Source organism: Prionailurus viverrinus, chromosome X (genome assembly GCF_022837055.1).
Source record: "Prionailurus viverrinus isolate Anna chromosome X, UM_Priviv_1.0, whole genome shotgun sequence".
Classification (NCBI taxonomy): domain Eukaryota; kingdom Metazoa; phylum Chordata; class Mammalia; order Carnivora; family Felidae; genus Prionailurus; species Prionailurus viverrinus.
The window spans coordinates 108,091,072-108,106,443 of record NC_062579.1 but is presented as its reverse complement, the minus strand read 5'-3'; the positions used below and the strand labels follow the sequence as shown (position 1 = coordinate 108,106,443).

General features: G+C 46.2%; 1 protein-coding gene across 2 annotated transcripts in view; it reads right to left on the bottom strand.

The window, feature by feature from the left end:
* Positions 1-2,796: 2,796 nt before the first annotated feature.
* Positions 2,797-15,372, bottom strand: part of F9 (coagulation factor IX) — a 31,571-nt gene continuing 18,995 nt past the window's right edge. For both annotated transcript variants that reach the window (XM_047844714.1, XM_047844716.1), the window contains 3 exons: positions 13,011-13,228; positions 4,001-4,115; positions 2,797-3,344 (listed from right to left, as the gene is read on the bottom strand). In XM_047844714.1, the coding sequence (XP_047700670.1) occupies positions 2,797-3,344; positions 4,001-4,115; positions 13,011-13,228 (881 nt within the window). The remainder of the gene's footprint in view (positions 3,345-4,000; positions 4,116-13,010; positions 13,229-15,372) is intronic.

The window sequence follows — 15,372 nt, the reverse complement described above, 5'->3', positions numbered from 1 at the left end:
CCCTCTCTCTCTGCCCCTCCCCCCACTCGCACTCTGTCTCTCTCACTCTCAAAAATGAATAAGTGTTAAAAAAGAAAAGAAAAAAAGAAAAGAAAGAACCTACGGAGCTTCAGAAGAACCAAAACCCGTCACACTTAAGCAGCGAGTTAAGATGACCGCCCTGCGTGAACACACATTTCTTCCCTCAGCGTGAGTTCTGTTCTAACCTGTCGCTTCCAATATTGCAGTGGTGTGTTTCCACCTGTTTAGGTTAAGTAGCTGCAGCCGTTTGGGAAGCACTAAAATGCTTCTTCCGTGGCCACTGCCAGCGCCCTGGGTGGAGTCTAGCGAGGACCTGGCTGTGAAGCCGCTGGCTCTCGGGCGGGCTTCGGGGGCCCCCCCCCCACGTGTTGGGTTGTGGCCACACGCGGCAGGTGGCTCCCGATGACTTCGGTCGATGCGGGAAAAGGAGAACCGTGGCTGGGAGACTTAGGGGCCCAGGATCTTCTTTCTCTGCCACGGGGAGGACCCGTCCCAGGAAGTGTCAAGCCACCCCCCCTTGCGGCCTTTGTCGGTGTGGTCTCCGTGGCCACCGGGCCTCGACTGGCTCACTTTGATCAACCCTGGAGTGCTGGGGCTCCAGACCGTTCGTCATTCAAACATGAAGTAACGCGTTTGCACGCGTGAATCGGGATCCTCCTCAAACCTAAGGCGGCCAATCGGAGTGTCTCCTGTGTCTCCCTCCTTTAGCCAACAAGAGCAGAACTGGCTTCCTCTGTTCGTGAAGCATCAGCCTCACTCATTTTTATTCTGGCCTCCTTTCATGATACATCATTTTAGTGCTGTCCCAAGATACATAAACGTGGATTCATATTTGACGAACACGTCAGCATTTGGCACACAGTGTTCAGTCCTTGAATATTTGTTGAATAAAGGAACGAGACATCCCGAAATCACAGACTAGCAAGGTCCACGAAAACTCAGATGTGCTGTATTGCACTTGGGCCCATTACGCCGAGGGCCCTGCCGAACGTAGCGTTTGGGACACGTCTCTGTGAATGACGCGACAAGGAACGCTTTTTGAGACGTTTGAAAATGCATTTATTGATATTTAGGTTTGAAAGCCTAAAGTAAAAAGGTATGAACTAGAGGCACTTGAAAGACCTCAGCGAGAGGGAGGCCTGGCTGGGGGTGAGGTGAGGGCAGCAGCTCGGTGGGGTCAAAGTGGTCCCAGACGTGATTTTGTCAGTAGTTCCCCACGTCATGAAATACAGGATGCCTGATTCACATCAACCAAGTTCACAAAAAGCTGAGCTGTGAACCGGAACACCAGTTTATTAAATCATAAAGGGAGCTATTCTAACACACTGAGGTCTATACGCAGGTGGGTCAGCAACCCCGTAGAAAAGGGGAGTGAGTTGGTGGGTCAGCCACCCCAGAAGAAGGTGAGTTGGCTCCCTGGAACGACTCATGCCTGTGAGAGCCCCCGGGCACCCTTCTTCACTGTGGGGATGGGCTAGTTTAGGACCCATGATGCTTATGTTCTCTGGTCTAGGGCAACTTCTTCCTTAGCCTTGGACGATATTGGAGACACGTTGGTGAATTCTTCCTTGAAGACTGTACTAGGTCTAGATTGCACGCTGACCGTTCTCTTTCTGTTAACGTTTTTTTCAGGCGGGAGACGAGACACCTGAGTGGATGTCACCATTCTCAGTTACCTCCATCACAACTCAACTGCAAGCTCTTAGAGGACTATTCTGGTGGGCCATTCCTTCCATGATGCATGTATTTTAATAACACTACTCTCTCAGAGGATCCTTCCCCTCAAGCTCCTCAGGCCCCTTATGTCATCCCTTTGCTCTGAAAAGCAAGTCAAAGACCAAACCGAAAGCAAGTCTGGGTTTGATAGACATGTGTAACTGTGGACAGCGGTCACACAGAATGATGTGGCCCTTCCCTCCTTTAATGCCCATGTAGGGAAAAGGAGAAAGGGAGGGGGCTGATTTTGGGATTAGGAAATGGAAGAGATAAAGGAAGCGGGAATAAGGGTACAGAAGAGGAACGGTGTTTCTGGTGAGTTTCACCCTGTCACCTGCTCCTGTGTTCTTCCTTTATGAGTGTGGTGCTGGCCTTATCGTGAACTAGACCAAATATCCTGGATACAGATCTAATAAATTGTGATGTTTTGGTGGGAGAGGTAAGAACGCTCTGGAAAATGGAATGCTGCCAAGGTGGAGAATCAGAGAGTTGCCCCTATGGAGGATGAAGAACTTAACTTTACAATGTTGTCAAGGGTTGGACCTGTAGAGATGGTCACAATTTCCTATCAAAGTATATTTCTGTAGTGATTACATTTTCTTTTTAAAAAAATTTTTTTAATGTTTATTTTTGAGAGAGAGAGAGAGAGAGAGAGAAACACTTTTTTAATGTTTATTTTTGAGAGAGAGAAAGAGAGAGCATGAGCAGCAGAGGGGCAGAGAAAGAGGGAGACACAGAACTCAAAGCAGGCTCCAGGCTCTGAGCTGTCAGCGTGCAGCCCAACACAGGTCTTGAACTTGTGAACCATGAGATCATGACCTGAGCCGGAGTCAGAGGCTTAACCGACTGAGCCGCCCAGGTCCCCCTAGTGATTACATTTTCTAATTGACTTACTCCAGTAAAATAGGAATTCTAGATAGATTTCTCCCCATAAAGAGAGAGAGCAGTAGTCATAGAATGTATATAGTCAAATCTAAAGAGATAGGAAAGTGATTCGTTAGTAAAGGACCCTGACCATTTTCAACCCCCAATATGTCAACCTTGGAAATACATTTTACTTTAAGTGAGTTTTGTCTTTTCTTTAATCCAGTTGACATACCGGGACACCTTGGTATATATTCCATATTTTCCTTTCATTGCACACTCTTCACCCCAGCTAATAATTCCAGTTAAGAAATGAATGCCTTCCACTTCGGTAACATGGGGTCCCCCGCTATCTCCCTGGCACGAATCTTTACCTCCCTCATGGAAGCCAGCACAGAACATGTTATTATAGATGGTGAACTTGGTGGACCTAAGGCATGTGGCTCGGTCAACAAGGGGGACTTTAAGGTACTGAAGAATTGTAGCCGGTCGCCCTCTGTTGAAGACTTTCCCCCAGCCACTCACGTAGCCATATCCAAATTTGAGGAAGGTGTTCGTGTATTCCCTGTCAGCAACGCAAATAGGTGTTACGTAGCTGTTTAGCGTTAAGGGCTCGTCCAGTTCCAGAAGGGCAATGTCATGGCTGTACTTATTAACAGATGCATTGTAGCTGTGGTGAAGAATAGTGCGAATCACGTTTCGCTTTTGCTCCGTATGTTCCGTCTCCTCGGTGTTATGTTCACCTAAGGAAAAGAGATTTCTCTTCAGTCACAAATAGTCTCTCCCGTAAAGAAGCAGATTTTCCAAGATTTTCGGCCTCACTGAATTCACTGGTAGCCAAGTGTCAAAGATCCCAATCTTACATCGTTAGGATTTTGGTAACACGTGACGAGGGCCGATGCATACTTTCCAGACCCAGAACCCATTCAGGACCATCGTGGGGCTGGTTAGTTGACCCAGGCTGATACAACTCTTACATCGTTCACGGATGATCAGGAATCTGCGTGTCACGAATGATCCTAGACTCTCCTACTTTCAAGTATTTTGACCCCCTGTTTGAGCACAGATAATACATTCATTTGCTCATTCGTCCAGATGTTAGCCGAAGGCTCGCTACATACAGGCTCAAAGATGAGTGATGTGACGTGACTTTTGGGGAGGCTCAGTGTGCTGGAGAAATGCGCACCTCAATAAATAATTCTACCCCTGTGAGGCGGGCGCTAACATAGGCACACCCAAGGAACAGTGGCGGGGCTTGGTGGATGCAACAAGTTGGGTTCTGGAAATGTGTCTCCTCTAGCACTAGCCCAACTTATTTAGGAAAGCTCTTCTTAGACCTTAGGAAAGTACACACAGCATACAGTGATACCACAGATGCTATCCTGTTTTGTTTATTTACCTGCAACAACAGTAATTTCAACATCCGGATTAATACAGTGGGCTGCCGTTACCACCCATTTTTCATTGATGATGGAGCCTCCACAGAACGCATCAATTTTCCCTTTCAAAAGGACCTGTGGAAACAAAATTGTGAAACTCACTACATCATGTGCTTTATCTAGAACAAAATAAATTCAGGTGCTGTTGATAGGAGTGGGCAAAACGTTGGATTCTAGGTGCTGGCAGAACTGGAGCGTTTCTGGAAAGTGTCAGCTTTGCAGATGAGTTAGTGTTTCCGGAGCACGATCAAAAAAGCCATTTCTGCAACGGTCTCAAAGAGAATGTACAATGAGAGCCAGGCAGAGCTCTAGACGAGGCAAATATGAGGGAACAGCTTCGGTGATTTGTGGCCCTTGGATGCCTTTTCCAGGTGAGTCAGATTCTCTGATGGCACACACATCGTTTCATGGGGATATGGCAGGTAAATTCAGAGATGCGCTGACTTGACTCCTCCAGATCCATTGTTGTTATTGGGTCTTCTGTCCCTGCGTGAGGAACTCTTGCTAGAGGGTGATTTGCAAGAGAAAAACTACTGATTTTTCCATGAGGTCCTTTTTTTTTTTTTTTAATGTTTATTTTTGAGACAGAGAGAGACAGAACAGAGTGTGAGCAGGGGAGGGGCAGAGAGGGAGGAGACACAGAATCCGAAGCAGGCTCCAGGCTGCGAGCTGTCTGCACAGAGCCCAACGTGGGGCTCGAACGCACCGACCGCGAGATCATGACCTGAGATGAAGTCGGACGCTTAACCGACTGAGCCACCCGGGCGCCCCTCTGTGAGGTCTCTTTAAGTATGAATTGAGACCACTGGGCTCCATAAGGGCGGTGCTTACAGCCATCCAGGCAGTGAGACACAGCAGGACACATGCACTCCTTCCCTTGTCCCCCTAGCCATATTCCACACCCCTTGGCTAGATATGCAAGCTGCCTCTGTCCTGAAAAGGTCTACTTAGCTGTGCTTGGGCAAAGTGGACAGAGGTGTTTGGGTGCCTGGTTTGAGCCTGGGCGTTATTAGACAAGAGGCCGATCCATTCTTTCATCTGTACATTTATTGTATAATCAGAGTGGACAGTGAATGTTTTTACCACCTCAATATCTAGATCAACTTGAAAAATTTCACTTCCATTGCACCCTGAGCCACCTGCTCAGGAAAAAAAAAAAAAAGCTGAGAAGTACAGACACTAGAGGGCGCACTGAACATTTGGAAAACCTTGTGCAAGTTGCTGAGTAACTCCTATGAACTCCTGCCCTTTTCCTAAAGCACACCTTGTCCCAGGCATAAATCTGTTTCTAGACTAGAGAAAGAGAGTGGTCAGTCCCCTTAAGTGGGAGTCAGTCTGAGAAGGTCCTTGGCGCATAATCTAGTGAAGATTCTTTTTGTCCTGAATTCAATTTACTGAACACCTACTAAGTCCTAGACACTGAAGCATTGGCCTCCCCCCCCACCCCGAGACCTATGGGGCTGACCCACTGTAAGCCTCTGACCCCTTTTACCATATTTTAGCTTTCTCTCTCATTCTAGCTGTTGCTTTTTAAAAATTTATTTTATTTTAAATTTATTCATTTTGAGAGAGAGAAAGCGCATGTAAGAGTGGAAGAGGGGCAGAGAGAGAGGAAATGAGAGAGAATCCCAAGCAGGCTCCACACTGCGGGCCTGGAGCCCAACACAGGGCTTGGCGGGGCTCAACGCAGGACTCAAACTCACGAACCATGAGATCATGACCTGAGCCGAAATCAAGAGTTGGTGGATCAACTGACTGAGCCACCCGGGTGCTCAGTGAGGGGAGACAGACAGAGGGAGAGAGAGAATCTCAAACAGGTTCCACACTCAGCGTGGAGCCTGATGTGGGGCTGGATCCATGACCTGAGCCGAAATCGAGGGTGGGACGCTCAACAGACAGAGCCACCCAGGCAGCCCTAGCTGTTGCTTTTTATTTTGAAAAGTTGTAAAATATAGGAAAACTCACGGAATAATATAATAAACACCAGTGTAGCCACCACTCAGACTTAACCGTCTTCTTAATTTTTTTGAACATTTATCGATCGCTTCCTATGGACTAATCATTGTGCTAAGTGTTTTACGTATGTTTAAAACAACACTTTATGGAGAGATATTAACATATCCATTTACAGATGACCTCACTCCCCTAAGGTTACTTAGGTTAGTTAGTGGTGAAGCTAGGACATAAACCCTAGTCTGCCTGGCTTCGTAATCGATGCTCCTAAGCACACAGTATGTATCCAAGTGGGGTTATCGAGCCAGTTGCAGTAGAATCATCTGGGATGCTTGTAAAATGCAGATTTGGGGGCCCGGACTTAACTAGAATATTTGGTGGGTGTGAGCAGCGAAGATGAAGATCTCCAGAATATCCTTATGCATAATTAAGTTGGGGAAATTCTGTTTTAGAATTTCCAAGGCTTGGTGACCTTTATTTTAAAAGTGCTCAGGGGCCCCTGGGTGGCTCAGTCGGTTGAGCGTCCGACTTCGGTTCAGGTCATGATCTCGCAGTTTGTGAGTTCGAGCCCCGCGTTGGGCTCTGTGCTGACAGCTCAGAGCCTGGAGCCTGCTTCGGAATCTGCCTCCCTCTCTCTCTGCCCCTCTCCTGCTCACACTCTCTCACTCTCTCTCTCTCTCTCTCTCAAAAATAAATAAACATTAAAAACATTTTTTTAAGTGCTCAGTTCACCCCAGAGCTGACTACATAATTTGTGGGGCTCAATGCAAAATGAAAATGTGGGGCCCCTTGTTCAAAGACCAGGAAAAAACATGCCATTGAAAACACTAACATACAAAACTCTTCTCTTTCTTCTGTGGTCTCTTGAGAGCTATCATGGTGTTTTTAGTTTATTACTTAATGTCATGCTTTCTCAGGTGTGGGGGATATTTGTTGGGGGAGTGCAGACACTAATGGGTGCCCAGGAGCCGCACCCTGTGATTTAGCATGCAAGCACAAATGCCCCTGGCCGTCAGGTCCCCTCTCCCACCAGCCCCAAGGGAAGATAAGTCAATCTTCCCTTCTCACTGGCCCACTGCAGCGACCAGCAGCGGAGAGGGGATTCCCAAGGGATTACAGCTTCCATGCCAGGATGTGCTCGGTACCTGGAATGGAGGTGGGCAAGAAGCTTGCTCCCACCATTCACCCTCCAAATGTGCTGTGACAAACATCTGGTCCTCAGATGCGCTGTGGCCCTGACCCGTCCCCAAATGGCATAGAATGCGTGCACCCAGCCTCAAGCCTCCCTGCACCTGTGCAAGAGGAGGGTGACAATGGTAGCTGTTGGAGACGAGGACGGAAGTATGCCAGCGTGCCACGGGTTGAGGGGTGGCAGTGGTCATTGGGCAGGGGGGACAGGGAGTGGGAGGGTCAAGAATCCATCCCCGGGAGGTGGGGAGAGGTTCCAAGTTCTCAGCGCAGGGCTGCTCCACTGTCTCATCAGACTTAAGTTACAAAATACAAAGCATTAAACTCCAAATTCGGGACCTTTCCAAAAGCAAGGCCCCACGCAAGTACACTGGTCACAAGCTCCTGACCCCAAGGGATATTTTATCACTAAGCAAATTTGGGCAACACTGTCCTACACGGATCTGAATGGTCACATCTGAAGACACCTGTTCTAGTAAGGAGTTCTTTTTCTTTTTCTTTTTCTTTCTTTCTTCTTCTTCTTCTTCTTTTTTTTTTTTTTTTTTTTTTGCCAATCTCTGATTGGTATTAGAAATTTTAGCAAATATCTTTGCCAAGAAAAAGCCCTAAAATATATTTGCATTTAAAGATATTACATTGGTTTTGGAATGTTTGCTTGGCTACCTGAGGATCACAGCTATCTAAATACGAGCTATCTGGGGATGAGCTGTCTGCTTGGCCAAGGACAAGTTCTAGTAAGACATCCCTTTGGCAAATGAAGGGGAAAATGGGAGGGCATGTGCTCGGAGCAAAGCATCCAAGTTCTGATCTGTCAAACATTTTCATGTTTGTACAATCCTAAGAGGAGCCTGTTTTCTCTCTTTGTGACACATGCACAGAGGCAGGCCCAACACACCCACCTCCAGCCACAAAATACACATACACAGAATAATAGTCTAAATGTTCTAAAATAGTTTTGTGGGGCCAGGCGAGATTACATATGTCATCGTCTTATTTCTCTTAATTGACACTTGAGCTAGGAAAACTAGAGGGTTACTTTTTCCAGGTGAAGATATGTCTATAGTCTTAGGACCTTCTTCTAAAACCTTTTCCCCAAACCTCCCCTCTTCCAATAAAAAAAAAAAAAGGAAGAAAGAGAAAGTTCTGATTCATGTATATGGTAACTGCATGCTGTCACTGGCGTGTGTCCTAATCAAATGGAAAGCATTGGGTGCGTGTAGGTAGCTGCACAGGTCAAGAGTTCAGGTATCTTTAAGGACAGCTTCAGGTTAAGCTGAGGAAAGCCGAGACTGGGGAAAATGTGAAGACAGTTTAAAGATCGTTTAGGCCAAGAGCAGAAGAAAGAATAGACAGTGTTTCTAAGACATTTTGCTGGTTGAAATGGTTGAATATTGGCAATTGCATATGAGACAACCTAATACAAAGGTCACTTGGTGCCCACTGTATTCCATTTTTTTTCAGTTTGGTAGAAAGATTTCCCAATTATTAAATGTAGAATAAATATGGCTCGGGTGCCTGGGTGGCTCAGTTGGTTGGGCCACAGACTCTTGGTTTCGGCTCAGGTCATCATCTCAGTTCATGAGTTGGAGCCCTCCGGGGCTCTGAGCACTGACAGCACAGAGCCTGCTCGGGATTCTCTCTCTCCCTGTCTCTCTCTCTTCCCCTCCCTGTCTTGCTCTCTCTCTCAAAATAAATAAATGATCTTTAAAAAAGGGAATAAATATGACTACTACAGAGCTGAGGCCCATGATAAAACAGAAAATAGACCAGGTACTTCACATTCAAGGCCCAAAGCGGAAGAGGTGGGAGGGGCTCTTGGGGCAATTTTGCTCGGGCTCAGACTTGGCTGACAGGGTCAAGGGCGTGGGACCCAAACCAAAGTAAAACTTTAGAAAGCAGAAACGTAGTGTTGCTTTCTCTCAAATCTCTCTTTTAAGCTGTTGATGAAGGTGATCTCGTATTTCCCCTTTTTTCTCTAACGTTCAAAGGTTTTCATGGCTTCCCTCTGCAGCTGTAGGAAATTGGAGTCTTGTTTTAGTTCTCCACTCTAAGGATACAGTGACGCTAGGAAACATCCTTTCTGTTCCCATATAGTGCCCTTGGCCCTCTAGCTTCCTCTCCGAGCTCACGGCCTCGCGTCTCCCACCGCAGCGAGTTTAGAGGTCCCGCACTCAGTCTGAGCCATTGGCCTTGGGTGGGGGCGGGGCTGGCTGCGCCTCCGGAGCCGGAGGGGCTTCTGGGAAGCGCCAGGCGCAAGGGGCACGTTCCGTGCAGCTTCACCTCTCGCTCGGAAGCTGAAGTGAAAGCCCTCGAATAAAGGTAAGAACCCGACGCGGCCCCGCACGAGCTACGGGGAAGGTGAAGCTCACCTCTTAGGGTCTCAAGCCTGGATGGGGTGGCAGCGGTCCCCTGTCCTGCTCTAATCCCCCCACCGGGCGAGCCAAGGCCCTCAACGCTCTCCCCGCCGGTTTAGCAGGCCGGGGGCCGTCCCCAGCGACGGAACAGCTCTTCCAGTTCACAATTCAACAAACATTTGTTCAACCGACGTTTCCTCCCAGAGCTGCTCAGCCCACGGCACCGACACCGGTTGGAAAGGGCTTTCTTAACCCAGCGTCAGAATCCGCCTGCCTGCCTGCCTGGGAGATTCACCCGTAAGCCCTCAAAGAAAAAGCCGTCTTCCCCTTTCCTCTGTGGCCCCTTAGCTCTTGCAGACCACCAACTTAAACCTTTTCCTTAGCCAACGAAACCTTTCCAGCTTGTTCCCGCCATTCATTACTCCAGATGAAAGTGACCTCCCTACGTTCTTTGCGCGATGCGTTCACCCAAGTGGTCGTTTTTATCTCCCCCAGCCCCCTTTTCTGAAGCATGGGAATGTTGAATCCTGTCTAGGTGAGATCGCGAAACTGTTTCGTATCTCAGAGCCCTAGATCTACTGTTGTGGCCCCTGAAACCCCAGCTGTTGCTTGCTTTCTCCTGAGGCCTCGGCGGCGGCAGGTGTGTTTGCGGTCTTGCGTGCAAGCAAGTCAAGCCTTTCCACCTTGCAGATTAGCTGCGCCGTGGAGCTGGCGCGTCCACACACGAGAGAGTCCGATTCGTTGCATTTCCTGCTTGGTCTTTGGCTGCAAGTGACTTTTGGACCCTCAGTTTACCTCCTGGTTTTGAAAACCGGTAGCCTTTTGTGAGAAACTGGGTGGAGGTGGGTGTGGCGAGAGTGCTCTCGGGTGAAAAGGAACCAACGCGGGGGGGGGGGGGGGGGGTTGGGGTCTTGTTCGGCTATGCTGCAGAGTAGCTCAGTTTTTCACCTTTGGAAAAGGCTGAAACTTAGTGCTTTGTGCCTCTCCGGTCTGCAGTCCTACTTCATATGGATGACACAGGGAGTGACCATGTGCATGAGTGATCTTGAACTTTCCAGATGAGCTTAGCTAGGCTTGATAGGAAAGAGTCAACAGGTATACTAACTATGTAAGTGTGCAGTGAGGAGGATATGAAAAGATTTGAGATGATGTGTATCATACCTTGTTCCTCACAGCCATCATCTAATAGTTTGTTCTGCTTAAAAGAAAAAAAAAAAAAGCTAGCGAGAGCAACTAAAATTTCTATTAGGAAAGACTTGCATTGATAAAATCTTGGCAAGCATAAGGGGGGTGGGTGGAGAATGGAGAGATTATGTGACTAAATTGACACTATGTTACACCCCCCCCCCCTTAGCTCTTATTTAAACGTGTTTGGCAATTTCACTTCTGGGTTGACAAGGGGACAATGCTAAGCTCACTCACAATGTGTGCATCCTGAGACATACTTTTTTAACCTTTTTTTAAAAATCTTTTTTTTTTTTTTAAGAATAGTCATCTTGGGGGGCACCTGGGTGGCTCAGCCGGTTAAGTGTCTAACTTCAGCTCAGGTCATGATGTCACAGTTCGTGGGTTTGAGCCCCGTGTTGGGCTCTTTGCTGATAGCTCAGAGCCTGGAGCCTGCTTTGGATTCTGTGTCTCCCTCTCTCTCTCTGCCTCTCCCCCACTCACTCTCTGTCTCTGTCTCTCTCAAAAATAAGCAATCATTAAAAAAATTGAAAAAAAAAAAAAAGAATAGTCATCTTGGCGCTAATAAAACACCCCTGGGTTTGTGGATCCTCCAGCCTAGGGACTGCCTTATGTCCCACCACCCCAAGGAAGATCATTATTATAAAGTAGGGTCTTTTGTTCCAACCACCTATCCATGGAAGTTGGATACATATTGAGAAAGAGAATGCACAAGAACACAAATAGTAAAATTAGATAGATTTAGATCCATGGACATTAAATAGAATGAAAGCATGATTAGAGTTGCTGGATCCAATAGGGGTTGTTCAAGGAAAGGTCAATGTAGAAGGTCAGTCTTATGAAGCGTCATGAAGGACGGTAAAGAAGTGGATGAGGGAAGAGATAGTGGTAGGAGGCCTAAATTGGGGGTAGAGGGGGCGTAAAGGAACATGCAGTGTATTTTATTGACTGTAAGATCAAGTCCAACAGATATTCTTAAAAGCAAAGCCAAGGTAAAAGAACAGAAAATATAGTCTTGGTCGTGATGGTCTACCACCCTTCAGTACCATCGTCTGCAATGTCTGTCCAATACCTGCCTCCCAGGTATATGTTCAATATATTACACCCATCATATTGGAAAATGCTGAAGAATCCTGAATAGGTACATAGTCTTAGAAAACTCCAGTGGTGTTAAACCTGGGATGATTACGTGATCGTGGCTTAAACTGTTAACCGGTTTGATGATTGAAAAGTCTTTGAAGCTACTGGTTCCTGATGGCAAAAGTTCCAACCTCAGCAGAGAAAATATTTTGGAGTGAAGCATCCTGGAAATAGCCACAGAAGCATATAATTGTGGCTACTAGGGAGTTTTTAGACTAAACTATTATAAGCCATGTCCGATAGAACTTTCCATAATGATGGAAATGGTCTGTATCTGTGCTGTCCAGTACAGGCCAGCCACGTGTGGCTACAGTGCACTTGAAATGTGGCAGTTGTGACTGAGATGAATTTTTAATTTTACTTAATGGTGTTTAGTATACGTGCTGCCGAAGCGAGCACATTACTTAGTGGTGTTTAGAGTTCAATAGCTACATGTGGTTAGTAGTTATGTTATTGGACAGCACAACTTTATATAAGGGCCAGCCTGGCTCCTTGCTTCTGGGGTGGGGTGGAGGGGGTGGGGGGGGGGGCTACTTCTTCTCTCAGATGGAATCACTTAGGCTTTAGCTGTAGGGTCAATTGCAAGTTTTGCTACAAATCTAGCTGTTGGACGTTGCCCCGGAAATGTGCACAGGTGATTCTGTGCTGACACAGAAAACTGCTAACAAGTTTTCATGTGATTCTGATGCTGGCACACTTTGAGGCTTCGACCAAGCCCCTGTCACATACCCTAGTTCCAGTAACTCAGTTCTTGCCTTACTCCTTCCTACGTGAGTCCTTTTAAAAATGCCTTCGAAATCAGTGTCTCTAGACCTAGAGACTTTCTCTCGCCACTTCTCCCACGAGCGGAAGTAGCACCCTGAACCCCAAGGCGCACGACCTCACTCCCAGACCTTGTTGCACGTCTGGAATGCTGCTAGGCTATTTCCATGATGTCAGACTCTCCTTGACCTTGTGTGGTAGCTGTCCCTGGACTTCGCATTCACTAGCTCCCCACCAGTGAGGGCTTCTTCATATTGCTTAGCGCTGAAACTTGCCCAAACGCTTCCCTCACCCCAGTAGACCTGTCTGGTGTCCTAACGTGAGCCCCCACCTGGCCTGTCCCTTGCCCTCTGGGCTCCAGTTGTGACACACCATTAATATAGAGTACCTGCCAAGGGAATTGACCTGGTTTGGCGGTTTTTCCACCAACAATTCGAGTCAAGTCGTTCAATGGTTGGGTGACGTTATCCACATTTTTTTCAGCTTCAGCGGAGTTTTCATAGTCCGTAGTGGAATTTCCATAGTCCGTATTGAGAAAAAGAGTTTCAGCGCGGGTGTGCGTCGTAGAAATGTGTGGGACAGAAACTCTTCCGCATGGAAATGGCACTAGAAAAATGGAAAAAAAAAATTAGTGTTCTGATATTCCTCATTGGCAAGCAGAGCGTGTATTACAGAAATCGAGAATGAGGCCCATCCTTGTCACTTCTGAGAAGAAGGCCCATCAATATTTAAAAAAATCTAATCAATGAATATAGTCTCAAACTAAAAGGTTAATTGCATTATTTTCATGGAAAGTTTTCAAACCCTTCATGAAAAGAACATTTGGCTCAGGAATCCATCATCTTTACGGAAATAGAATAGGTGTTCCAGAATCCAATTTTGTGAGAGTTTTATAAAGTCTCATGACTTTCTGTTGTGTTTCTTTTCTAAAAAGTCTTAGTCCCAAGGCCTGTCCCTAAATCGAATTCTGAGCGGTGCCATGGAACTTTAACTTTAGAATTAGGTACTTGGGACCTCCGCTGCTTTTTGTGAACCAGGATTTCTTTTGTAGACTAGGATGCCTTCTAGACTCCAAGGTGGATTTAAGGATCTGCTGGGAAGAAATCATGATTTAATTATCTGGCTTGGTTAAGCATTAACCAAATAAATTGCTGGGGCACCTGCCTGGCTCAGTCGGAAGGGCATGCGACCCTTGATCTCGGGGTCATGAGCTTGAGCCCACAATGGGTGTAGAGATGACTTAAACTGAAAAAAAAAAAAAACCTTTAACCAAATAAATTGCTAATATGATTATCGCAGCCACATCCACCTGGGACCTAGCCACCCTTTTACCTTGGGTCAGTTTATTTCCTAAAGACAGGAAATCATGTACTGATACATTGGGGACAACCAGAATGGAAATCTGTAGTCAAGCAAAGTGACCTCACATTTGATTTTCACTTCTCACGTTCCTTCTAGCCACATTCCTTATAACAGACATTTCTATAGCAACCAGCTGTAGCAAAGTATCATGAAGACAGCATGTGGTTGGGAAAACAGGAAATTAGTTCAAAATACTTATGTATAAATATAAATCAACAATGGCTGGAGAAAAAGGACCATTACTATTGAAAGGCAGAAAAGCTCATTTTAGGTTTGGCCTACTTTGCTAAAGATAAGGCTATAATCAAATATAACACTGAATAGTAAGAGGTGGTTCTCAATTCTTTTTTTCCTTCTAACGTGGAAGGGCTTATAAGGGTTTAGCTACTATGCCATCTGTCTACACTGGAAGTTAGATTTTGAAGGCTTTTTTTTCCCCCCCGAATCTAAATCATTTTATTTTTAAAACGACTTCAGATCTGAAGGTTAAAACATAGAGATACTCTCCTCTGGAGGTGAGCTAGCTGTGAAGCACTGTATGTGAAGAACCAGGCAGAAGACAGGTGGGTAGGTCCCTGAAGCATTAGAGACTGCCCTTCGTTTTAGTTGCAACAGCATGTATACCCTTGGCTTCTGGTCGTTTCTTTAATTTCCTCTGCCGGGTGCTTTGGTGAGATAGGTATCGAACCCAGTTACAGAGGATTGGTGCACGATTTAATGTACCAATTTAATATCAGGCTTTGAAAATGCAAAAGAAATTATATCTAGTTTGCTTCAAAAAGGCCCCTCATTTATCAACTATAATTGATCCTGCGGAGCCTACTTTTTTTTTTTTTATTTTTTCTTTAATCAAAGTTCCTCTTGCTTTCATTTTCAGAGGATAGCAATATGAGCGTGGAGTGGAGATGTTCTGAGTACCACCAGTCAGCTGTCAGCGTGGCGGCCCGGTCGACATGACTGGGAAACATTGTTTTGTTCACTGCTGTGGAGATGGACCGTGTGAGTCAGCCTGGCACAACTTGAAACAGATGGTCGTCAGAACCATTCTGATGTCAAGCGTGTAAACTCCGCTCGAGACCCGAGGATGGGAAATGACTTTCTCAGAGTAAGCCAGCCACACCCTGGCAGAGTCCTGCGTTGCATTCCCCATTCCCTGTGCTAGAAGCCTATCGGCCCATCATTTGTGTACCTTTTTGTGGTCTGGGATTACTATATTAATTTGACTTGGTTAATTACCGATCTATAGAAATCATATAAATTGATTGCTTCATGATGTAAAAGTCAGGAAAAAAGTGGGCACAGTAAAGAATTCAGACTGAATACAGTCATAGAATTTCTATTTAAAATGACTATGCAATTTGGAAAATTGTCCCAGCTACTAATCTCTT